Raw genomic sequence first — 25414 nt, 5'->3', positions numbered from 1 at the left:
CTAATCTCTACGTTATAACAGGCGAAAAAAAAAAAAAAAAAACAAGAAAATTGTAGGGGGTAAAATTTTAAAAAAAAAAAAAAAAAAAATGGTAAAACGATACCTCTTCATTGTTTTTTTTTTTTTTTTTGCGTCAATTCAAATCAACTCAACTCAAAAAAAAAAAAAAAAAAAGAAAAAATTATTTTTGAAAATGATTTTTAATTCCAGATTCTTAAGAAAGAATCCCATGATCCTGTGGCAACTGCCATACCATCTTCGGTTACTCCTAAACAGCTGACTCTGTTGTCGTGTCCGGCAAGAATACCTGGAAAAAAATTTGTTGTTGTTTGTGTGAGACGTGGATTTATTAATATGTAAATTTTTTTTTTTTTTTTTTTTTTAAATTACTCACCGGCTCTTTCTGTCTTGAGAGAATCCCAAACGTTACAATTAAAATCATCGTAGCCAGCTAAAAGCAGTCGACCAGATTTACTGAATGCCACTGATGTGATCCCGCAAATAATATTGTCGTGGGAATACATGGCGAGCTCTTGGTCAGCCCGAATATCAAACAGGCGACACGTTGCATCGTCTGAACCAGTAGCAAATGCTTGACCATTTGGAAAGAACTAAAAAAAAAAATAAAAAATAAAATAAAATGAAGAATCAAACGGATTCAATAACGAACATAAAAAATTAAACTTACTGTAACGGCATTGATATCTGATTCATGACCGGGAAAAGTTTGTTTGCAGGTTCCTTCCCTAATGTCCCAAAGCTAGAAAAAAATTAAAATTAAAATTATTTTTGCATACTCAAAAGTTATATATTTAATATGGAAGAAAATATTTAAAAAACTCATTATTATTCAAAACAAATTTTGCTAAATTTATGGTTAGAATTTTTATATCATGTTAAATAAATAAACATGGTATAGGATATGAATTCCTAATAAGTACCTTGGCTGATGCGTCGCAGGCTCCTGACACAAATGTTCTCATATCGGGTGACAATGACAGACTCATAACATCGCCTGTGTGCCCAATGAAAGAAGTGCATTGTTGACCAGTTTCAATATCCCAGAGTGCACTGAAATAATAAAAAATTTTTTTTTTTTATTATAACTACAAAATTATAAACCTTTTTTTTTTTAAAAATGTTTCTTTTTTGTACCATGTCATATCTCCAGAGCTGGTGATAATTTGATTGTCATCTAGGAATCTGCAACATGAGAGATAACCTGTATGACCTGGTAATTCTCTTGATACTCGAACATTTCCTTCTCTCGTTTTCAAACTGTATATTGAACAAATGTTGTCAAGACCACCGCAAGCTACAAATGAACCGCTTGGAGCATAAGCACAAGTCATGACCCAGCTGGATCTTAAAGGAATCGCATGAACTTTGTTGGTTGTGTAACTGTCCCAAACTATTAATTTTCCATCTTGAGAAGCTGAAACTAAGTTTCTGGACCCACAACTAAAGTAAAAAAAAATTTCTTTAATAATTTTTCATTTTAAATCCTTTACTCGAACATTTTTAAAAATAAATTTTGATTACTTTGAATCGCATCCCCAGTGCATTGCATAAATTTTGGCTAAATGACCTCTTAATGTTCTTCTAGTTCTCATTTGAATACGTCCAATGGGTTCCATATTGGACGTCGCTTGGGCCAGCGTGGTATCACACGCAGCCTTCCGTGCATCCTAATAATAATAATAATAATAATGATAACATTAAACAAATTATCATTTGACATTACAATAAAAAATTTTTTTCTTAAATTCTTAATCCAAACTCACTCGTATGGCATTTTTAAGAGTTTCTGCCTCCTGTCGAAGACTATCTAATTCATTCATTTCTAATAATATTTATTCAGCAACAAGGGCTACGCCTGATGCTGAAAAGAAATTAAAAATAAATAAATAATTTTTTAACAAAAATAATTATAAATTCCAATTATAAATTTAAACGCGTAATAAAAAATTACAAATTTAAAAACATTTTTGAATTTTAATGAATATTAATTAAAAGGAAAACAAAATGACAAAAATGATATTAAAAGGATGACTAGAGAGTGGGTAGAAAGTTATATCACAAATAAATTAAATAATTACCAAATTGTAATAAAAAATTACAAATAATGAATTATCATTTACTATTGTTCAACACTTCGATTAAACAATATTACAGAATCCGATATATATAGCTTTATTTTTAATAAGAAAAGAATAAGAAAAGAAAAAAAAAACGTTCAAAATGGCCGCTATTTTAACTATCCCCAATTGGATTTTATAGAACGGTATTTATATATATGACAGAAACAAAAAAAAAAAAAAAGAGAAACGATAAGTAATAATAATTAGGAATTTGTATTAAATTTAAAACGAAATTAATATTGTATTTACCTGCAGAAATATAATATTATGTATGAAAAGCCAGGTCTGTATTAAAATAGATTGAAAAACAGATTATATCACTCCACTTCACTATGGATGATTCGAAAATAAGTTAACATTAACGCTATTTATATTTTACATAAATAAAAACTTTATTAATAATTAAATTTTCATTTGTTTTTTTTTTAAATATTTATTTAACTACAATTAATAAATAAATAATAATAATAAATAATAAAAAAAAAAAAAAAACCACTTTTATATGTTATATTGTTTAAACTATTGAATTCTAAACTTAAAGGGTGCGGTTCCACCTTACAGCCGACTTTAATTCAAGGTATTTCGTCATTCGACTTTCTGAACGTACTCTTTTCGAATGCGTACCGGAAAAGCTTTTTTTTTTATCCATCATAGACGTTCAATTTTTTTTTTTTCTCTTATTACTTAATTTATTATTACTTACGAATTATTTAATAACTTTAATATTATTTAAATAAAAATAATTTAATATATATTATAAATCCAAACGTCAGACGTAAATGTAATTTCATTTTATATAAAACCGGAAATGGATTCGTATTCGAACCGTTACAAAAAATTTAAAATTTAAAATTTGATGAATAATAATAAGAAGAAAAATTTATTTATTTATTTAAATTACAAATGATAATTATTCGTTAAAATTATGCAAGAACTCGTAAAGAGAAGGAAAAAAAAACAAACAAACAAAAATTTAATTCAATAACGAATTTGTATATTTTTATTATTAAAACGAACAAACTCATCATTTGATTTTTTTTTTTTAATTTTCCTTTTTAAATAATTTTAATAATTTTTTAATAATCAATAACGATTAAAATAATATAAAAAATACCTAAAGTTAAATGAGAGAGAGAGAGAGAGAGAGGGTGGGGGGAAATTTAAAGAAAGGATGTAAAAAAAAAAAAAAATTTTTGTTTGTTTTTCTTCCTCATCTTTTAAAATATATATATATAAATAATTATACAAGATATGAAAGATGTTTATTTATTTATTAATTTATTTATTACATTTTAGCTTTTTTTTATTTAATAAAATAATAATCACGCGAGGGTAAAATCAAAAAAAACAAAAACAAATGTTTGTTGTTGTTGTTGTGGTTAATCAATCATCTTATATATATATATATATATATATATATATATATATATATATATATATATATATATATATATATACTATAATGAATAAATTTTTTATTTATTAATAATAATAATAAATTGTTATTTATTTATTTTTTTGTTTATTTAAATTTAAAAATAATTAAGTACTTAATCTTAATAAACGGTACATTTATTTAATTAATTAATTAATTACAACTACATAATCCTTAACTAATTTTTTTTCTTTTTTTTTTTTTTTTCTATACATTTAATTAAAAATAATAATTAAAAAGCAAAGTTTTCAACTAATTATTAATAGTAATTTTAGTTTTTTCTAGTTAATAAGGTTTTTTAGTATGTGTGTGTATGTGTTTATGCTCGAACATGTTAAAGTGCACGTTAAATAATAATAATAATAATAAAAGAGATTTTTTTAAAAAAAATTATTACAAGTTGAAGACTTTGCTTATTTTTATTTTATTTTTTTAAATTTAATTTTTTATTTATTTATTTATTTATAACCGAAACGTTTATTTTTTTTTCTTCTGCTGTAGTAGTAGTAGTAGCGAGAATAATAATAATAATGATAGTAATAACAATAATAATAGTAACAGAAAAAAAGGGGGGGGGGAAATTGTGCATTTAAAGGAAAACAAATCATCAACACTGCTCTTATTATTATTATTATTATTATTATTGTTATTTATTATTAATTTTTTAAATTTTTACTTTTAAAATAATCGATTAGTCGATTAATCGATCGATCGATCTTATAGAAATTTTTTTTTTTACGATGATACGGGGAGGAAAAAATAAATAAATAAAAAATATCCCGGAACCGTTTTTTTAAAATAATAATAATAATAATAAAACCAGTGGCGTATTAAGCGTAAAAGCAGTACACACACGCACTCACTCACTCATTCAATCACGCACACACGTGTTTCACACGCAATTTATCAAATCAATTTTACGCACAAATATACATTTAAAAATTTTTTTTTTTTTTTAATAATTTTTTTATTCGTTATCGTTTATCGCAAGCAAAAAAAAAATAAAATAAAAAAAAATTGTTTTTTTTTTTTTTTTATACACAGATTAATTAATTTAATTAATTAAATTACTTAAATTAATTAATTAATTAATTAATTAAAACTTATCATCTAAATAATAAAAATAACAAATTTTGATTTTTTTTTTCTTTTTTTTCTTTTTTATTTTTTTATTTTAAAATTAAAAACAGAAAAATTTTTTTTTTTTTTTATATGGAATGTACGAATGTGTAATTATTTATATATATATATGTATAATAATAATAATAATAATAATAATAATAATAGTTTTTTTGTTGTAGTTTTCCGACGGTAAAAAAAAAAAAAAAAACGGAAATATATATATAAATGTAAATTTGTTCGGTTTGAACCGACCTTTAAATTTCTCTCATCTTTCTTCTTTCCCTTCTCCCCCTCCTCCCCCCAAAAAAAATCATTTACGATTAGTACGATTTTGACGTCATCATATATAATTAATAATGATGATGATAAATTTATAAATTTACACGACGTATATACCATACTATTATTATTATTATAAAAATTTTATTTTTTAATAAACGAGAAAATATTAATAATTTTTTGAAAGAAAGCGAGGAGTGTGGGGGGAAGGTGGGGGGTAGAGATAAAATAGAGAGAGTGTGAGAGAAAGGTAAAGATGCTGTTAAGGAGCACACGCATTATTTATAATAAAGAATCGCATGAATGCAAATTTTTTCTACAAACAACAAGCTAAGAAAACAAAAACAAAAGAAAATGATAATAATAATAAAAAATTATAAAAAACAAAAAAAAATTTTTTTTTTTTCTCCCTTAACAAAAAAAAAAAAAAAAAAAAAAAAAAAAAGGACGGAAAATTTCTTTTGGGTTCGTTAAAAACAAAAAACAAAAAAAAAAAACAAAAACAAAAAGAGAGAGAGAGAGAGAGTCTTAAAAGAAAACACGTTACGTAACAAACCTTTTCAAAACAAAACTTTTCCATTCATCTCTTTTTCTCTCCCCTCTCTCTCCCTCTTCATCTCTTTTTTAATACAAAATTTAATCGCATTAAAAAAAAAAAAAAAAAAAAAAAAAAAACTTAATTAAATAATAATAATAATAATAATAATAATTTGCTCCGATAAATAAATTAAAAAAAAAGTGTTGAATAAAAAAATTTTTTTCCTTGTTTTAAAAATTATTAAAAATATGTTTTATTTATTTAAAAATTTAAAATATGCACTCCTATTCATTATCATTATTATCATTATCATTATTATTATTATTATTATTATTATTATTATTATTAATTTGTTATAACCAAGCGTATTTTTTTTTTTTTAAAACATCCAACACCACGATATACACAATTTTTTAATATTTTTTTATATTTTCACAGAGTGTGCGTGTGATTTTTTTCCCTTCGGATTCATCATTTTTTTAACGGTTTTTTTTTATATGTACGGATACACGCACACGCTCACACCCATACTTTACGCATTTACACGCACTTTCACGCACAGACTCACCATAATATATGAAACAATTTAGATTGCAAAATATGTGTGTGTGTGTGTGTGTGTGTGTAAGTGAATTTATTATATTTTTTTTTCTGTTTTTAATTTTTAATTTTTTGTTTGTTTGTCTGTTTGTTTGTTTTTCCAGCGAAGGTTGATTTGCTTGTTTGTTTGTTTCATTGTTTGTTAGTTTTTTATCTTCATTCATTTCATTTACAGATAAGTTTAAAATCTGTAAAAAAAAAAAATTATTTATTATCGATTCGTGATAAATGTGTGAGGTCGCGAACAAAATATCGTAATCGTTTGTCGTTGTCGTTGTTGTTTTTTGTTGTTACCGTTACTTATTCTCACCTGATAAAAGGATTTCATATGGCAAGAGTCGAGTTATCCCATTCTAAACCCTTGCAAGAAGGCGGAGGACCCTCGTCGTCGCTTGAATCCATGCAACATTCCGAATCCGAGGAACTGAGATCGTCGTCGTGATCCAACATTTTCCTACTCGCGTCGCTAAATCCGTTGTTTCCGCCGTCCATTTCCTGTGCCAAAAAAAAAAAAAAAAAAAAAAAACACAATTTGTTAATGTTGGACACAAAAAAAAAGAATCGCGAATCCTCCGTCCGAGACTTACTTCCATCGGATTAACGGTTATCGTGAGTGCAGAATCATCCCAAGCCATTTCCGTATCGGATATTTCTTGTACCGTGTTCTGATGATGAGCGGCTCGGATTCTTATGACACCGAGTACGATCATGAAAAGAAGGAAACCGACGCAAACCACAATTATTATGGTGACCGCGTGACCTGAAAATTTTTTTTAAAAAAGTCAATAAATTTTCCCCTTACTCGAAAAGGTAAAAAAAGAAGGTATCGACTCACTTCCTCCTGCCACGACTGCTTGAGTTCTATCGTGTATGTACTCATCGATGGACGGTCTCATTTCCACGCTGTGCCTATCCATTTTCGCATGGGATTGTACGACGTTTTGTGCAACTTGATGTAACACAACGGGTTTAATTACCTTTTCATTTGCGGGAGGTTTCGTCGTGGCGGCAGGAACGCGTGGATGAATGACCGTAAGCTAAAACAAAACAATTTTTCATCTTTCCTTCCCACGTCGCCATTTAAAAAAGGTTAAAAAAGGAAAACTCACAGTTTGAACATATTCGTTACTCGTGAATCGTCCGTTAAGCTCCGTACAAATCAATTTAAATACCCTGTTTAAATAATAAGCTGGTTTTCTGTTTGTGTATTGTATGTGCCTCAAAACCTGAAACGTCATTTATAGAAAAAAAATTCATTTAAACATAACGCGCAAGAATAAACCGTTCGATAATCAATCGATCAATCAATCAATCAATCAATCAATCACCTGCTGATAATTGTATATTATATCGGCACCTATTATCACGGCTCCATCTTTATTTACTTTAGCCGTGATACCCAATTGTGACACCATGTTTTCTGGTAGTGTTAATGTTTCATGATCCGGATTAAGAGATGGATAAACGCTTACGGTGCAAGAATCTAATTTTTTTTCAATCACGCTCATGGGTTCACCTAAAAAACAAAACCCCAAAACCGTCAATAACAAAATTAAATTTTGTTTTTTTTTTCTGTTAAATGAAAAGAGTGTGCAAGTGTGTGGGGGGAAACGATGGGGGGAAAAGGTCAAACAAGTAAAAAAAAAAAAAAATGAAAACATCACGCAACATCGTTTTTTTTTTTTGCGGGGGGAAAGAGGGAAGAGAGGGGAGGAAGGGGAGAAAAGGGATTCAACGAAAATGACTCCCAAATCGATACTAAAACTAACCTTGTCTCCAAACTTTTTCATGTTTGCTCGTTGTTCCGACCGTTATGTGTATATCAGTGAAAACTCTGACTCCCTCCCTGAAATCTTCATATTCTCTCGCAATGTTTGACGTACCATTTATTTCTATCGTCGGTGTTTGGGGTTGTAAAACCATTACGTAACTTTCCACAGGTGGAATTTTAACAACGTGATTTTTATCGCACCTGAAAATTAAAACGGGTTCAATTACGTAACGAACTTTTCTCTCTCTCACTCAATCATTTCCGCTTCCGGTTTTTGTTTTTTCATTCTGTTTCCGGGTTTGGATTTTTTAAATTTCGTTCCTCGTTACAACACTTACGTGACTTGTGTCATGATGTGAATGTTTCTTCGTCCCGGAGTTGGAAATTCTCTTGAATTTATGTAACCGACTTTACGTATTAAAGTTTCCAAATTAGTTTTATTATTACCCTCGATTGAAAGCTCCGTCAGATCTAAAATTAAATTAAATTAAATTAATTTTTTTTTCCAATTCGTGTCAATATTTTCTATCACGCAATCACAAAAAGGAAAAAAGGAAAAAGAGAGAACGAACCGCTGTTTGTAATAAGTTCCATTCCAGGTTCCAGTAATTTAACACTTGGTACTTCTAAAGTTTCCTTACACTTGTGAAGACAAGACAAAACCTCGGATTTTTCATTTTCACCCAAAAGGATACTCAAACCGGCTATGTAACCTCTGAAATGATGTTTCATTTTATTTTCGGAACCTGAAAAAAAAAAGGTTTTTTTTTTTCAAATAACAAAAAATATTCCACGTTAAAGTTCGTAATGGTGGGGGGACGATGCCTTCCTCCCTTACCTTGCCAACAAGCTCCAACGGTCAACGTCGTGTTTATTCCTTTCGTCAAATGCAAAGGCCAATCGTCGATTATTTCCGGATTTTTCTTTTCCGTTTTAAACAATTGTCCATCAAGGTATAAATCGACTTGTGGGAATTTAACGGAAATGGCGTAATGATGCCATTCGTTATCGCAAACCTTAACAAAAAAAAAAAAAACAACAAATCATTTTTAACCCGAGAAATAAAAATAAATTTTATTGATTTAAAAAGAAAAAAAAAAAAATTTTGCATATAAATAAAAATTTTCTTTTTTCTTTTTGTGTTAAATTTAAAACTTTTTTGCGTGCAAAAAAAAAAAGGAAAAAAAGGAAAAAAATAATACTTTTCTACAAAATGTTATTTTCTCGTTATTAAAATTACATTTCGATATTATCATTATTATTATTATTATTAATACGAATACGTTTCACGCAAAAAACTCATTTTCCTTCCTTTCTTCCTTCCTCCTTCATCTTTTTTCATGTTTCTTGTAATTTTTTTTTTTTTTTTTTTTTTTTAGAAGGAGGAGAAAGGGGAGGAGAATGTAGGAGGACGAGGGGAGGAGGAGTAAATAATAATAATAGGAAATTTATTATTGAAATTCCACGCCATCATAATATAATCGATGATTTTGATGATTATCGACAACACGTTTTAATTGCGTACCTGAGGTATTTTCCAACGCCATTCGGCAGGTCTGAATATGTTCAAATCACCTTCGGAAAAGTCTCGCCTCAATAATAATATCAAACGACAGTTTCTTATGAAAACGGCAAAATGATGTCTGTTCATTTCTATAATAAAAAAAAAATTATCGATTATTAATCGATTGCGAAACTTTCGAGTTTGATCGTAAACAACACTAACTGTGATCGTCTGCCGAACAAACAACGTGTTCTTTCACGTGTTTTTCTTGATTCGGTATGTGTTTGTGTTTTAGCCAGGCGGATATTGTGAAAACCGTTGAAAGATTATGATCGACGACATCTTTTGGAATGGCGACGGCGGTTGTGGATCCGTCAAATTCAAATATTTCGTCGCTTTCTCGTCCTTCGTCCGTTGGCAAAGGTTTCGTCCATTCCGTTCCTAATCCCGGCGATGGTAATAAATCCACGCTTTTTTTGTTGGCGCCTAAAAAAAAAACGAAACGAAACGATAAAAGAAAATTTATATTATTTTATCCCTTTTCTCTCTCTCTCTCTTTCTCCCGAAAATTTCTTTTTTTTTTTTCCAACTCACCGCACAACTTTCTTTGACTTTGTACGGAATATGTATCTCTATCGCATCCTTTTCCAATGTGCGAAGTTGCCAAACTTATTCTGGTCAAAACCTTCGATACGGTACATGGAATTTCACACAATTCCAAAGACGCATCCGGTAATAAATCTTCACGTCCGGTTCCGGGAGCGTAATCGATTCTTTCAGGTATTCCTATGTTTCGAAACGTAAAATACATCGTAATGAGTATTCCCGTAATAATAATAATAATAATAATTTTAATCAACTCGTTACCTACCTTTCCATCCCAACTTGCACACTCTATTAACCTTGATGGTAACCATGACCGGTAAACTTTGTCTCATTCCGCAATCGTAAGCAACGACGGAAAGAATATGATTGTGACTTCTTTCGTAATCCAAAGGTTCCGTGTTACGTATGGCTCCTGCAAAATAATAACAATAATAATAATAATAATAATAATAATAATAATAAATTACCCACGTGTCGAAATTCTACAAAACTTTTCTTTCACCCAATTATCCTCACCTTCATTATCGATTGTAAAGGGTTGATCGCTCGTGAGGATTTCATATTTGCAAACGTCACCAAATTTAGGGGTGCAATCTCTATCGGTTGCTTCGACTCTGACAATTTCATTATACAACCTTCCCTCATCTACTTGTTTCACGTAACTTGGTTCGATAAACGTAGGTGGATATTCGTTGATATCCACAACAGAGATATGTACGGTTGCACTTGAATTGAAAAAAAAGAAAACGATAAAAAATTATCATTATTATTATTATTATTATTATTATTATTATTATTGTATTATTAAATAACAATAAAATAATCTTTCGTTTATAAAAAAGTGAAAAAATCAGCAAAATTTTGAAATCGAAAACCGAAAGATCGAAATAACGTCCGTTCGTCCGGACGACGACGACGACGAACGGAAATAATAATAATAATAATAATAACATTACGAAACGATTTCTTTTAACGGTTAAAAAATATGGTATTTAATTCGGGTATTCGAACGGGTACAATTTAAAATACTCTTCGAAAGTGTAAAAACGCGTTTGGAATATCGAATTAATAATCCGAAAAAAAAAAAAAAACTTTAAATTTTTTTTTTTTTTTTTCTACATCGTTTCTTCATTTTATCCGATATTGTCACGTACGACTGTGAAATCCATTAAAATCCCCGTTCACGTTCCTCGTACATATAAAATAATAATAATAATAATAATAATAATATTTGTGTGAAAATCTTTCCTCGCGCGCGCGGGGAGGGGAGGGGGACCCCCAACTTACTTGTCTGAAATTTCTCCGGAACATCCGACGGCCGCAATGTCAAATTTATAATTTTTACGCTTTTCGCAATTCAGACTTTTCTTCGCTCGAAGTTCAGCCTCTCCGTTGTCTTTGAGCAGTATCTGCAGACGAAAAAAAAACAATAATAATAATAATGATAATAATAATAATTGTAACGAGAGTAGTTGTAATAGTCTCCTTTTTTTCGGTTAAATTCGAAACCGATCCGTCGATAATTTTTTTTTTTGTTTTTTTTTTTTTTAACGATTGATTCGAAACAAAAACGAAATGAAAACAATAAATGAATGAATGAATGACTGATTGAATGAATGAATCGTTTTACTAAAAAAAAAAAACGGGTGATTGAACTGAAAAACAACAAAAAAGAAACAAAAAAAAAACAAAAAACAAATAAATAAAAAATCCGTGTGATAATAAGATGAATTCGTTCATAATTTATTGATTGATTAAACCCATAACAGCATCCGACACGTTGAAAACAGAAGAAGAAGAAGCAGAAGAAAAAGAAAATTGAGATGAATAGGAAATATAAATCAATTCGATTGATTCAAACGACCATCATTTAACATCAAAAAAAAAAAAAAAAACATTTCATCAATTTCATAAAAAAAAAAAAAAGGATTAAAATCACTTACACGCGCAAACATAAAAAAACTAAAATAAAAAAATGGAAAAATTTCAGGGACAAAGGAAAATTGTCAAAGGAAAAAAAAACTTTTGTGCCACGACAAAAAAAAAAAAAGGAATGAAACGTAGTGTGTCATTATAATTAAGGTTTATGTTATTTTCCCGGGAATGTCGAAACATCATCAAATGATGATGAGAAAAAAGGAGAGGAAAAACAGAGAGAGAGAGAGAGAGAGAGGAAGGGAAAATATGGAAGAAGTCGTTTGTTTCGCGACGACGAAACAAACAAAATTGAAATTCGCATTTTTTTTTTTTTTTTTTTTTTTCCCGTGCAATGGAATTTTATGCGACGCAATCACGTCTAACCGTAATTTTTCTTTCTCTCTCTCTATCTCTCTCTCTCAGTGTCTCTTTTTCCAATTCATAAATTTAAAAAAAAAAAAATTTGTTTTTTGGCAACAGAACGATTGCAGGTCAGGACAACAAACTTTTTTATGTAAACATAATTAATATTTACGGAAATTAAATTTATTTCCAACATTCTTACGAATGACATCATTATACACTAGTCTCAACCACCAACACCCACTTAAATACTCTAATGGGGGAGGAAGGGAGGCGGGGGGCGGGTCACCACGACCAAAAAAAATTAACATTCATAACAGAATAAGGTCCGGGGGAAAGCAAAACAAAACAGAAAAATATGAATAAAAAAAAAATGAAAAAAAAACTCATAAATATAATAAAAAGTAAAAGCTGCAGGAAAGAAGACACGAAAAAAAAAAAAAAAAAAATTTATGAGGTAAGCGAATATAAAACACGGTAAAAGAATATCAATCGTGGCATTAGAAAATGCTAATCTGGCAACCTTTCCTTTCTTCCTCTGCCTTCCTTCCTTCCTTCCAATCCTTTTTTCTTTTTTTTTTTTTTTCTTCTTCTTCCTTCCATTCCTCTTCTCTTTACCTTTTTTTTGATATTCCCGCCCCGCATAACAAGTAAAATAATAATAATAATAATAATAATAATAATAATAATAATAATAATATTAATAAAAAAAAAATAGTAATAACGACGACGTCGACGACAATGGCAATAATAATAATAATAAATGACTGACAGCAACAAAATGAATACCGATATTTAATGGGAGAGAGATAAAGAGAGAGAGAGGGAGAGGGATGTAAAAGAAAAAGAGAAAAAAGGCGGTTAATAAAAATTTTCTTTGGCGTTCGTCTTGTTGCCTGGCTGGCACTCAACCAAAAAAATTGTTTATAAGAGACAAAATCCGACGAAAGCGAACACCCAGAAATTTGTTTGTTTGTTTGTTTGTATCTTTCTTTTTTTTTTTAATGTCAGTGTGTGTGTGAGAGAGAGAGAGAGAGAGAGAGAGAGAGAAAGGGGAGATTAAAGATTAAAGAATAAAAATAAAATAAAAAAATTATGAATAAAATTTTGTGGTAAATAATGATTTTTCACATTTTCCACTCGTTCCTCTTTCTCTCTTTCTCTCTCTCTCTCCGGCTTTCTCTTTCTTCTTCATCTCCTCACAAATGAATCACCTGAACATTTTTAAACATATTAATAATCACGGCGACAAAAAAAAAAAAATATAAAATCAGGGAGACGGGGAGAACAAAATTAAAAATGGGTAATTAACAAATATAAATATATTTATGTGTGTGTTTGGATACGTGACCCAGAACGATTATTCGATCGATCGATCGATCGTTCGATTATCGATTTTTATTTTTTTATTCCCCTTTTTCTTTTTAAATTATAATTGGTAAACTTTTCTTATCGATAATTAAATTTATTTATTATTTATTTATTTTCTTTAATTCTTAATAATACAAAAAAAAAAAAAAGAAATTTTAAATTCTGCAAACGAATAATGATAATTTTCCACTTCCGTATCCTCCTCTTCTTCCCCCTTCCCCTCCTCCCTTTTATTTGGAATTTCGAAAGAGAGAGAAAAAAAAACAAAATGGCAGACGAATATCTGATTAATTTTATAAAATTATCGAAATTATATTAAAAGAAATAAATAATAATAATAATAATTTTTTCTTTTTCTTTTCCTTTTCCTTTTCCTTTTCCTTTCCTCCCTCCGTCCCTCGCACCCTCTTTTGCTTCCGACAAAACCTTTATTATTATCTCTCTCTTTCTCTCAACCTGTACCGCAAATATCTTTTTAAAAAGTCTAGAAAACAAAATTTAACTACTGTGGATTTCCAGGGTAAAAAAAAAAAAAAAAATTAATGACCGGTCGTTTTGTTTTAAATCCCGACTTTTTTAAAAAAAAAATCCTTTCCGAACCTTTCCGTTCTTTTTTATTTAAACCCTTCCCCTCCTTTCACTCTCCCTTCCACTTCCTCCCTACTATTTACTTTAATTTCCCTATTCACAATTTTACATAAAATTATTTTCTCTCTCTCTCTCTCCCCCCCACAGTTTTCAATTAAAGGCGAGATTCGAAAAAAAAATTCGATTTGTTAACGATTAAATCGAAAAAAAAAAAAAAAAAAAAATTAGTCAAGAATTAATGTAATCAAATGTAATTGAATTTGATGAATCTTTTTTTTTTCGCACTCCTACCACGTTTCTCTCTCTCTCTTCCCCCCTTTTCCTCCTCCTCCGTCCCCCACAAATCGTTTCCCGTCGCCATATTTTAACATTTATTACTCCTTTTTCGATGAGATTTAACGCTAATGGTAAATGATTTTAATACACTTTCCATCTTTATCTTTATCATTCTCTCTCTCTCTCTCTCTCTCTCTTAACATTACCTTATCGAAAGTTATTAATAAGGCGGAAAGTTCTCTAAAAAAAAAAAAATCCTTGATAGATGGAGGAGGACGAAGAGAGAGGAGGGGAAGGGAAAAAGGTGAGAGATTAAGAGAGTTCGAACAAAAAAAATGACTACTACCAAGTCTGTTTTTGTTAATTATTATGGTTTTTCCTTTCACCCCCTCCCTCCCTCCCTCCCCCGGGGGAAAACTTATTATATTTCTTCTCCCGACTGGAATTTTTACAAAAACGTTGCTCCCCCTACCACCCCCTCTCTCTTTCTTTTTTAAAAACTCATTTAGCAATTTAACAATGTTTGATTCTTTTTCGTAGGAACTTCATTTCTCCAGAGGTTACAAAAAAAAAAAAAAAAAAAAAAAAAAAAAAAAAAAAAAAAAAAAAAAAAAAAAGAATTAAGTTATCGAAAGTAATCAATACGTACAAATTCCTTTTTTTTCTTTGAAAGAGAGAGAGAAAGAGAAAAAGAGAAAGAATGGGAAAAAGAGAGAGAAAGAGAAAGAGAAAAAGTGATTTCACGGAAGCTACCGAAAAGAGAAAAAAAAACTTCATTTTTTTTTCTCTTTTTTATTTTCCCTCCCCCTCCCCCCCCTTCCTGCGCTTTTCATCGTCCTCATTTTTTTTTTTTTTATTTGATTTATTTTCGCCTCCGAGATAAAAAAATTTTTTTCCTTTTTTCCTATTTTCCTTTTTTTGTAATTTTCGATAACGAAAAATTAAACTGAAAAAAAATCAATTAATTCGATACGTTCGATCGTGAATTTCCTTTGATAATACACAAACATACAAACACAAACACACACACACACACACAAAAAAAAGAGCGCGTTTCGAAAACGAGGTAAAAATAAAAAATGAATGAATGAATGAAAATACAAACAAACAAACAAACAAACGAAAAACCCAACTACCCAGAGTCCGAAAAACTTTTTTATTTTTCCACTTCGATTCATCATTAGAAAGAAAAATGCTTTAAATTATTATTATTATTATTATTATTTTCTACTCGGCCTAACAACGGGATAAATTTAAAAGTTGAAAAAAAAAAAAAAAATTTTTTTTTCCTTTTGCACAAAGGAAAGGAAACGAAGGAAAAGGAAAAAAAAAAAGTTTCACTCACGTTTTACAAAACCATTTTTCCTCTCTTTCTTTCTCCTCTCTCTTTCTCTCTCTTTTTTTTGTCGACGTCATCAGGATCGTCCAAAAGATTTTTTTATTTTTAATTAATACTCATCGATATTTATAAAAATAATAATAATAATGATAATGACGACGGTGTGTTCGTTACAGGAAAAAATGGTGAGGGGGAAAAAGGAAAAAAATAGCCCCCGTTTAATTAAATTCGAACTTTGACTTTTTCAATATTTTTCAGGCACGCACGCGCGCGCACGCCCACACCCCAAAAAAAGGAAAACAATTTTTAATTCGTTTTGTTTTTTTTTTTTTTTTCCATCGATTCCAATCGTATTAAATCATCATATTTTCAACAAACAAACGAACAAACAAACAAACAATCGATAATTCTTTTTTTTTTCGTGTGTGTGTTTGTTTTTACCAAAAATGAATAAAATTTTTCTCGCCATTGTTTATGTTTTTTTTTTTTTTTGTTTTGTCCAAAAATGTTTTCTTTATCATTATCATTATCATTTTTTTTGTTGTTGTTATTGCTTGAATCTTTTTGATCGTAGAGACATCTTTCGTACAAAAATGAAAACTTTTTTTTACCCCCATTTCAAATCTCTTTTCGTAATATTTCCCGGGGAGAGGAGAGGGAAGAGGGGGAGGGAAAAAAGAAAAACCTGAGCAAAAAATTTCAAACGTTTGTTTATGATAGAAAATTTGAACATGAGCGCGTTTTTGTTGTTGTTTTGTCTTCTGCCACGATGTCCAAAATGTCCAAAGAAAAAAAAAATGCGATTAATATCAAGGATTTTTCACAGCACGTACCTTTTAAGGTTAAATTTCAAAACGAACGTACCACACGAATGCATCATCGAGGAGAGAAAGAGAGAGAAAGAGAGAGAGAAAAAGAGAGAGAGAGAGAGGGAAAATTTTCATTTTTTTTTTAACCTCGTCATCTGCTTTTTGTTTGACGAAATCAAGGAAATTTAACTTTTTTTTTTTTTTTTTTTTGAGCAAAGTCTGACGTCACTAATTTTGTATATTTCCATACGTTTCCCCCCATTCCCCCGTTCCCCCCCCAATTCTCGCGAAAATCAAAAAATTTTTTACGATTCTTTTTTTTCGGAGTTTGACGACACGCACGCCCCTTCCCCCCCATCTCTCATACTTTCGAAAATCCTCTCTCTCTCTCTCTCTCCCCTTTCTCTTTATTTATTTCTTTCACTCTTCGACTTTTCACATTATTATTCGGAAAAATCGTGATGGGGGAAAAAGAAAAAAAAATAATGACGTCAAACGGTGAGATGACGACACAACCGAAATAGAAAGAAAGAAGGAAAAAGAAAAAAGTTCACGTGTTGCAAACGAGTTTATATTTAGAACGCGAAACAACACCAAATACGTATTTTTTTTTTTTTTTTTAAAAAAAATGCACCTGAAACCGTTTATTTATCGTTTTCTAATAAATTTTAATCAATTCCAGTTTTCCCCTCCCCCCGCCCCCCTTTTAAAGTAAGTAAAAAATATTTCGAAAGATAAAAACGAAAAAGGAAGGAAAAAAAATGACTCGAAGGAGAGAGAGAGAGAAAACCAAACAAAAAAATTTTTTTCCGAAACGGTTTCTAACGTGTAAAAATTAACGCAGCATCTTATTTTACTCCGATAATTTCTTATTCTTCTTATTCTTCTCCTTCCACGATATTTAACCGTGAAACAAATTTAACTCACCGCCCCGCCCCGCCCCCTCCCGCCGGGATCAAAAGATTATTACAAAATAAGTTCACCTTCCGTTTCTTTTTTTTTTGTTTTTAGGTCGAATTTTTAAATTTCTAATCAAATTCGAAATCATTGAAAAAAATTAAATAAAAAATTACGTATTCGATTTATGTGCCACGTTTCCACTCTCTCTCTCTGCAACCACTTCGTCATAATGTACACGTTTTAATGTTTTGCAATTTGGTATTACTCTATGACCGTCGGTAAAAAAAAAAAAAAATCAATTCACCAATCGACACGTCACACGAAAGCTAAACATAATGTATTTAAAAATCGTTTCGCCTATATTAACGGATATTAACACACACGCACACGCACACGCACGCACGCACGCACAAATCTAAAATATTTTTTTTTGGCAAAATTTAATAATATTAATAATAACTAACATTAATAAATAACAATTAACTGTCAAAAAAAAAAAAAAAAATTTAAAACGTTCGATAAAATAAATCACGCCTATGTAGCATGCATTTAAAAAAACCCAAATTCTTCTACCACGTCGTTCTCAATTTATTATTTTTTATAATTTTTTAAAGGTTTTCCTAACGATAACCTGCACGAACGTGGACGTATTCGTTTGTTCGGATTTTTCTATTGACCCGTCGTCGTACGTCCCGTTAAATTTTTTTATTAATGCACACATATTTTTAAACGAGTCATTCGAAATAACTAACTGCTAACTGTAGGTTTTTTTAAATATCTCCCAGGTACGTACATGACAAATTTTAATAATAATAATAATAATAATAATAATAATAATAATAATAATAACGACAATTTTTTTTTCTAACGAGACGACATTGATCTCTTCGAAACGACACACAGAAAAAAGCTTTTCGGATTTATTTATTGATTAGTACGTGACGATGATGATGATAACTTTTAATAAAATCCTTTTTTTCCGTCGTTATCGACAACAGCAGACGACAACAGACAAAATCGAAATTTTTTTATTTATTTATTTATTGATAACGACGACAACGTTTCATTGTTTGTTTGCTCAAAGTAGTGATCACCGTTTGAAAATTTTCAAAATTTTCGAAAATATCGATGGCGATTGAAACCTGATTAACCCGAGGGTTATAAAACGAGATATCAGAAATGTGTACGTGTATGCATGCGCGTGCGCATAAAATTTCCATTTTTTTTTTATCAAAGGATTAAAAACTAAAAAAAAAAGGACTTTTTTTTTTCGAGTTTTTCCCGAAAAACTCGAATGAATGTAGAAAAACGACGGATATTAGAAAAGTTTCAAAATCGTTTTCTTCATCTTCTTCATCATCTTCTATTTTTCATGTTATGAAAAGTAAAATTTCATCGGCGGTTGAATTCTACTCTGATAAGACAAGTTTTTCATGAGAGTGAGAGAGAGACAGAGAGAGAGAGAGAGTAATGTTTTCAACAAAGAAAAAAGGAAAAAAAAGAAAAGAATGAAGAAAATGTTAAAAATTTAAATTGGGACACCCTTAATCTCATTATCATTATTGATTATCATTCTTCTTCCACGACTACCCCCCCCAACTCATCCCCTACCCCTCTCTCCTCGTTTTCCTTTCCTTTTTCCTTTTCATCTTTTTCCCGGCGCAAAAAAAAAAAAAAATTTACTTATTCTTTTCATCAATTTGAACTCATCAACTTTTAAAATTTACGCCACTTTCGCGTTTTTCCCCTCCCCTCCCCCCGTTTCCAAGCAGAAAGTTTTCGTCGCCTCAAAAAAAAAAATTCAAAAATGATGATGGAAATGACTCCCACGAAAAAAAGTTAAAAAGTATCAACGTCGGATTAACAAAAAAAGAAAAAAAAAAAAACCTCAATCTGGGTTTAGCTTACAAATTTTCTCTCTCTCTCTCTCTCTCTCTCTCTTCTCTTTTCCACTTTTCCGAAAAAGAAAAAAGAAAAGACGATTAAGATGAAGAGGAAAAATTAAATGAGAAATTGAATAGAAACAACACGAAATCTTACAATCGTAAAAAAAAAAAAAACCTTTCATTTGTACGAGAGAAAGAGAGAGAGAGAGGGACCGAATGAAACAAATCGGAAAAGAAAAAGAAAAGAATAAAGAAAAGAATAAAAAAAAAGAAAAGAGAGAAAAAAAATTGATGTTGATGAAAGTAACTTACCTAATAACGAAGACAAAAATAAAAAAAGAAAAAAGGAAAATAAAACGAAATAAAATGAAATTTAAGTCAGGAAATGGAAGAAAAAGAAGAAGAAGAAGAGGAGGAGGAAGAAGAGAAGAAAGAAAAAAAAATGGCGCATGCGAGATTTAATCTCGGCGGATATAAAAGAAGCCAATAATTATTTACTCGTACGAGAAAATTATTCTGAAATAAAAAAAAAAAAAGAAAAGAAAACTTTTTTCCTTTCCTTTCCTTTCCTTTCCTTTCCTTTCCTTTCCATTCCATTCCTTTCCGTTGACTACTTGAAAAACATGAATAATGGAAATTTGAAAAAAAAGGTAATGATAATAATAATAATAGTAAACAAGTCCTAGCATACGCGCGCGTTTATAAAAATTTTTCCCTTTTCCTCTGTTTTTTTCCCCGGGGAGGGGAGGAAGGAGGGAGGGGGGCTTTTCCAAAATTATTCGTTTATCGTCAAATAATTTACGAGGCCTTTTTATATTATTTCACCACCGAAATGCATAAAAAAAAGCAGAAGATATTCAAACGGTTGAAATTGTTGTAAGAAGAAGAAAAACAACAACCATAAAGAATGTAAACATGACAAATGTGATAAAAAGAAAAAAAGAAAAAGAAAGAAAGAAAGGAGAAAAGAAAAGACGTAAAAATATAAAAAACGGTTGACATTAAACGGAAATAATGCGACAAATTATCATCCAACGGACGGCGACAGATATAACAACGTAGATGAAGATGTAGAAGGAAGATGCAGACGACGACGATGATGATGAGGATAAATATAAATTTCGTGGTGGAAATGTTCCAGAAATAATATGACAAACCGTTTTTTTCATACCGAAAGTTTACCCGTCGTAAAGAGAGAGAGAGAGAGAGCGGAAAAAAAAACATGTGGGCGCCATATTTATTTATTTATTTTATTAAACGACCATGTTATAATCATTTCACGTACGGTTAGTTAGCGCCACGAAACCCCCCTCCCCCTTTTAATACTTTCCAGGTATGCATTTGGTACGTTTCACATCAGAATTTTTTTATAAGGGATCACCCTACCCCCCTTCGGTGGCAGAACCATACATTTCACCAAAAATTAACTTTCCTTAAATACTATATTCAGAGCGAAAGGGAGAAGAAGAGGAAGAAGGAGAGGAAGAGAAAGCAGAAGATGAAGTAACGAGCGAAAATTTAACCTGGTAAACCGCAAAATATATACCCAACGAATAAAATTTACGTAACGTTTTACCTACTGTCTACTGCTTTTTTTTTTTAACGGTAAAAAAAATTTATTATTGTGCTTAATTACGATTGTTAGTTACCCAATCGGATAATAATGATGATGTTACGTAACAAACAACAACAACAACAACAACGCAACGGATTTCATTTAATTAAATTTTTCAAAAAGTTCCCGAATGACAACACATAACCGAATTAAAACCGGGATAAAAAAAAAAAAAAAATTATAAGGAATATCAAGATTTAAATGGATATATACAGATTGTCTAAATATGAGAAGATAAATTCCAGGATTTGCCGCATTAAAAACATAATACATGTCATTTCCAATATTCATATCGAAATATTGACAAAAAAAAAAAAAGGAAAAAAAGGAAAAAAAAAGGAAAAAAAAGGAAAAACGTGAAGCTCGAATAAGATTTGAAGAAAAAAAAAAAAAGAAAAAGAAAAAAGTAAAATAAAAGAAAAAAAACATTCACAGCCGTCATTTCAATTCCAGAGAAAAAAAAAAAAAAAAAAAAAAAAAACTTTTTCTTACTTTTCCTCCCTTCCATCCATCCATCCAACCCCATCCTCCATCCCCCTTTCCCGACGACTCTTCTACTTCCACGTTTTTTTTTTTTTTTTTTTTTTTTTTATCTTCGTACGAAATCCAATAAAACGAACCAACTCTTTTCTTTTTTTTCTTTTCTCCCTCCCTCCCACTCTCCTTTCTTTCTTTTCATCCCTTCTTTCTTAAACTTAAAAAAGATATTTTTCTAGCTCTTTCTTTCATTCCCTCTCTCTCTCTCTCTCTCTTTCTTTCATTCCCTCTCCCCCCTCTCTTTCTCCCTCTTTCTTTCACCCGTCCGACAATGCCATTGTCCATAATTTCAATTCCAGAATAACAATGAAATGTATTAATTTAATATTCTTTTTGAAAAATAAAAATAAAAATAAAAAAATAGGGAGGGGGGGAAGGGAAAGAAAAGAAAAGAAAAGAAAAAAGAGGAAAACAAAAAGATTATATTGTTTTCAATGGTCCCTTCAAAATCTCTGGATAAAAATAAAAATAAAAATAAAAAAAAACTCTGGAACTCTGGAATATAAAATACAATTTTTAAAAATGAAAACAATTTATTCGGGTGTAAGAAGAAAAACTCACGGAAAAAGGTGTGGGAGACGTGGTTTCCTTAAGAAAAAAAAGGGGGGAAATTTCAAGGACTTTTCTCGTTCAAACCTTTTGTAGTGCCTGAACGATAATCGCATCTATACAATTAGGTACAATCGAAATCATTGTTGCCGCGCCATTTCCGGCGAATCGTTGAAATAATAATTTTCCTAAATACGGGTGCCTTCACAAAAACTAAATCCTTTAATTAATTAATTATCCTTTCAACTCGCTAATTGATATGAATTCAAAATTATAAAGTCTAAAACTTTCCAAGAAGGAAGGAAAAAAAAAGAGAAAATGGTGGTGGGGGGTGGTAATCGCGTCTTGTTATGCTTGCGACGTCAAAAAGGAAGAAAAAAATTTATTATCGTGAAAATTTCGCCATCATAATAATAATAACAAACGCAATAAACAAAAAAAATGGAAAAAATTTAAAAAAACCCCTGAGGATCCGAAATGGAGGAAAGGAGGGGGACCCTACCCAGATACCCGCTCGATCGTATATATTGCTTTCGTACCTGTGAGATCATCTAGTTTATCAGTACACATCAAACCTTTTCAATGTGTGTAAGAAAATAAAAAAAAAAAAGAAAAGTTTAATTAGTTTTCTTTTCTTTTCTTTTCTTTTTCACACCTTTAAAAAGTCACACACACACACACACACACAAAAAAAATTACAAAACATTTTCTTACAAAAGAAAGAAAAAAAGAAAGAAAGAAAGAAAGTAAAAAAGAAAATAAAAAGAAAAGGAAAAGAAAATTAAACGTGTAATTAGATAAAATCTGATTTAAAGTAAAAATTAACGCGAAGGAAAATTAAAAATCTTTATTACACCTCATTTTCTTTTCTTTTTCTATATTTTTCTTCCCCCCTCCCTCCCCCTCTCGCTCTCTCCCTCTCTTTCTCGCCGCAGTAATGATAATGATAATAATAATAATAATAATTATTATTATTATTGACGCCACCCATTACCACGTTTCCGTCATTAAAATCTCCGCTGTAGACTTTCATCATGAGGAAAAACACGGAAAAATAAAAAAAAAATTAAAAAGAGGTAGAGAGAGAGAGAAAGAGAGAGACAGGAAAGGTTTCCCACGTGACCAATTGTTGGTTTTTTTTTTTTTCGGTTCGTCCCCCCATGATGCCAATGAAATCATTTTTTATCAGCTGTTTTCGACTATTTGGGTTACGACTATGACCCGGTTCTGCCCACGAGGTCGTCGGATTGAATCACTGCCCGTGACTATTTTCATTTATTTTCACATCCTCCCACTTTTTTTTTTTTTTCCGCCGAAAATGATACGATGATGATGATGATGATGATGATGATCGGAAACGTTTGTTTATAATCGTTAAAAAAACGGTTTTTAAAATGATCATTAACATACAAATCGGATTTATTAAAATAAAAGTGTGATCGAAAGAAACAAGACGCGAAATCAAGAGAAGGAAAAAAAAAAGTAATAATAATAATAATAATAATAATAATAATAATAATAATAATAATAATGATAATAATAATGATAAAAACCAACCGTTCATCTTTCGAATCCTCGTCAAGCGACGACGACGACCACCGCAGAAATTAAACGCAACAGCATTTGTTACATCCGAATAAAAACCCTCCTCCTCCCCCTCAACCCCGTCCCCGGTGGCATGATGATGATGATGATTTTCCCGCGCGATTCAACTGGCTGGCTGGATGCCACGGAAAAATCGTATTCCGTTGATGATATATATATACTCGATGAATAATTTATTAAAAAATTTTTATGGTCACCCATTACATATTATTATTACCATTTTCTACCCCTCCCCCTCCCTAGCCGCTCGCTTTTTTTTCCGGAATAAAATTAAAAAAAAATTAATAATAATAATAATAATAAAATCGATGTGCGAGATGAATCGCGTTTGTTGTCATTAATCAAATTCCAATTCGAAAACAATAAAAAAAAAAAACAAAAAAAAAAATTTTTTTTTTTTTTGTTTGTAAATTACGGGCGTAAAAATTTGAAAATGACCATTTTCGAATGCAAATAAATAAATTGTAATGATTTTATTATTATTATTATTATTATTATTATTATTATTTAATTTTAATATTTTCCGATAAAATCAATCTCGAATTCAAATCCAATCATGAAACGCAATACGGGAAACTGATGCGGGGAGATAAAAAAAAAAGAGAGACAGAAAAGAGAGAGAAATAGGGAGAGAAATAGAGAGAGAGAGAGAGGGAGGGGGGTGAATATCCGATGTACATTTTTATATATTGTTATATTCGGTTCGTTCTTTAAATGTAAATCAAATTTTTTAAAAATATTATTTTACTATTATTATTATTATTATTATTATTATAATTGGCGTTGCAGTTGTTATTTTTTTACCTGCAATAAAAAGAGAGAGAGAGAGAGAGAGAACAATGCGACGAAAAAAAGAAAAAAATAAATCGATAGTAATAATAATAATAGTAGTATTGGACACCATTAAAATAATATGATGTCGAATTTTGGATTTAACGATAGTCATAATAATAATAATAATAATAATAATAATAATAATAATAATAATAATAATAATAATAATAATAATAATAATAATAATAATAATAATAATAATAATAATAATAATAACCAAAAGGTGAAAACGAGGATTTCGGTCAAAACGGCCGTCACGGGGAGTCATAATGCCACAGAAAATCGAAAAAGTTTTTTTTTTTTTTTTTTTTTTTTTTTCTAGAAATTTAAAAGAACAATAACGAAGTGCGAAACACTTTTACAAAAGATTTCTTTACAAAAAAAAAAATGGCGGAAATCGAAACGTTTAGTTACTCGGGAATCGGGAAACAGGAAAGGAAAAAAAAAAAATTTATGACGCGATGACGTCACGCTTTTGCACGATGACGTTTTTTTCCTTTTTAACATTCGCACACACAAAGATGCATTTGAGAAAAACAAATATTTCTTTTTTTTCCCCCCCCCCTACGTTGTCGGGACAATAACCCTCATTTTTTTCCTCCCCATTCTCTCTTTCCCTCCTCCCATTCTCTCTCTCTCTCTCTTTTCCCATTTTTCTTTTTTCTTTACTTATAATACACAACGTAAACTTCAAATAAATAAAAAAAAAAAATATTATGCGATGGCAAAATCATTTTTTTTTTTTTTTTCACTTGCGATAACAACAACAAAAACAACAAAACGTGAAAGCAGTAAATAAGAAAACAAAAAATAAATAAATAAAATAACC

At 30.0% G+C, this 25414-nt stretch overlaps 2 protein-coding genes across 2 annotated transcripts; both read right to left on the bottom strand.

Moving 5' to 3' along the window:
* Positions 1-200: 200 nt before the first annotated feature.
* On the bottom strand, positions 201-1841 carry Phum_PHUM437580 (guanine nucleotide-binding protein G(I)/G(S)/G(T), subunit beta, putative; the record flags this gene model as incomplete). Its single annotated transcript, XM_002429473.1, is given in 8 exon segments — positions 201-307; positions 395-611; positions 689-760; positions 942-1071; positions 1156-1449; positions 1543-1676; positions 1718-1768; positions 1785-1841. The coding sequence occupies 8 exon segments, from the start codon at positions 1839-1841 to the stop codon at positions 201-203; spliced, it is 1062 nt and encodes a 353-aa protein (XP_002429518.1).
* Positions 1842-6468: 4627 nt separating this feature from the next.
* Positions 6469-11951, bottom strand: Phum_PHUM437570 (Calsyntenin-1 precursor, putative; the record flags this gene model as incomplete). Its single annotated transcript, XM_002429472.1, has 16 exons — positions 6469-6875; positions 6918-6990; positions 7093-7152; positions 7225-7341; positions 7483-7631; positions 7885-8087; positions 8225-8357; positions 8459-8601; positions 8667-8902; positions 9412-9539; positions 9613-9876; positions 9985-10176; positions 10262-10408; positions 10513-10721; positions 11284-11405; positions 11940-11951. 16 exons carry the CDS (start codon positions 11949-11951, stop codon positions 6469-6471), a joined length of 2595 nt encoding a protein of 864 aa, XP_002429517.1.
* Between the last annotated feature and the right edge of the window lie 13463 nt (positions 11952-25414).

This window comes from Pediculus humanus, genomic scaffold, assembly GCF_000006295.1.
Source record: "Pediculus humanus corporis 1103172108207 genomic scaffold, whole genome shotgun sequence".
Lineage (NCBI taxonomy): Eukaryota > Metazoa > Arthropoda > Insecta > Psocodea > Pediculidae > Pediculus > Pediculus humanus.
Note: the sequence above shows the minus strand (reverse complement) of the source record. Positions and strands in the feature narration are given on the sequence as shown.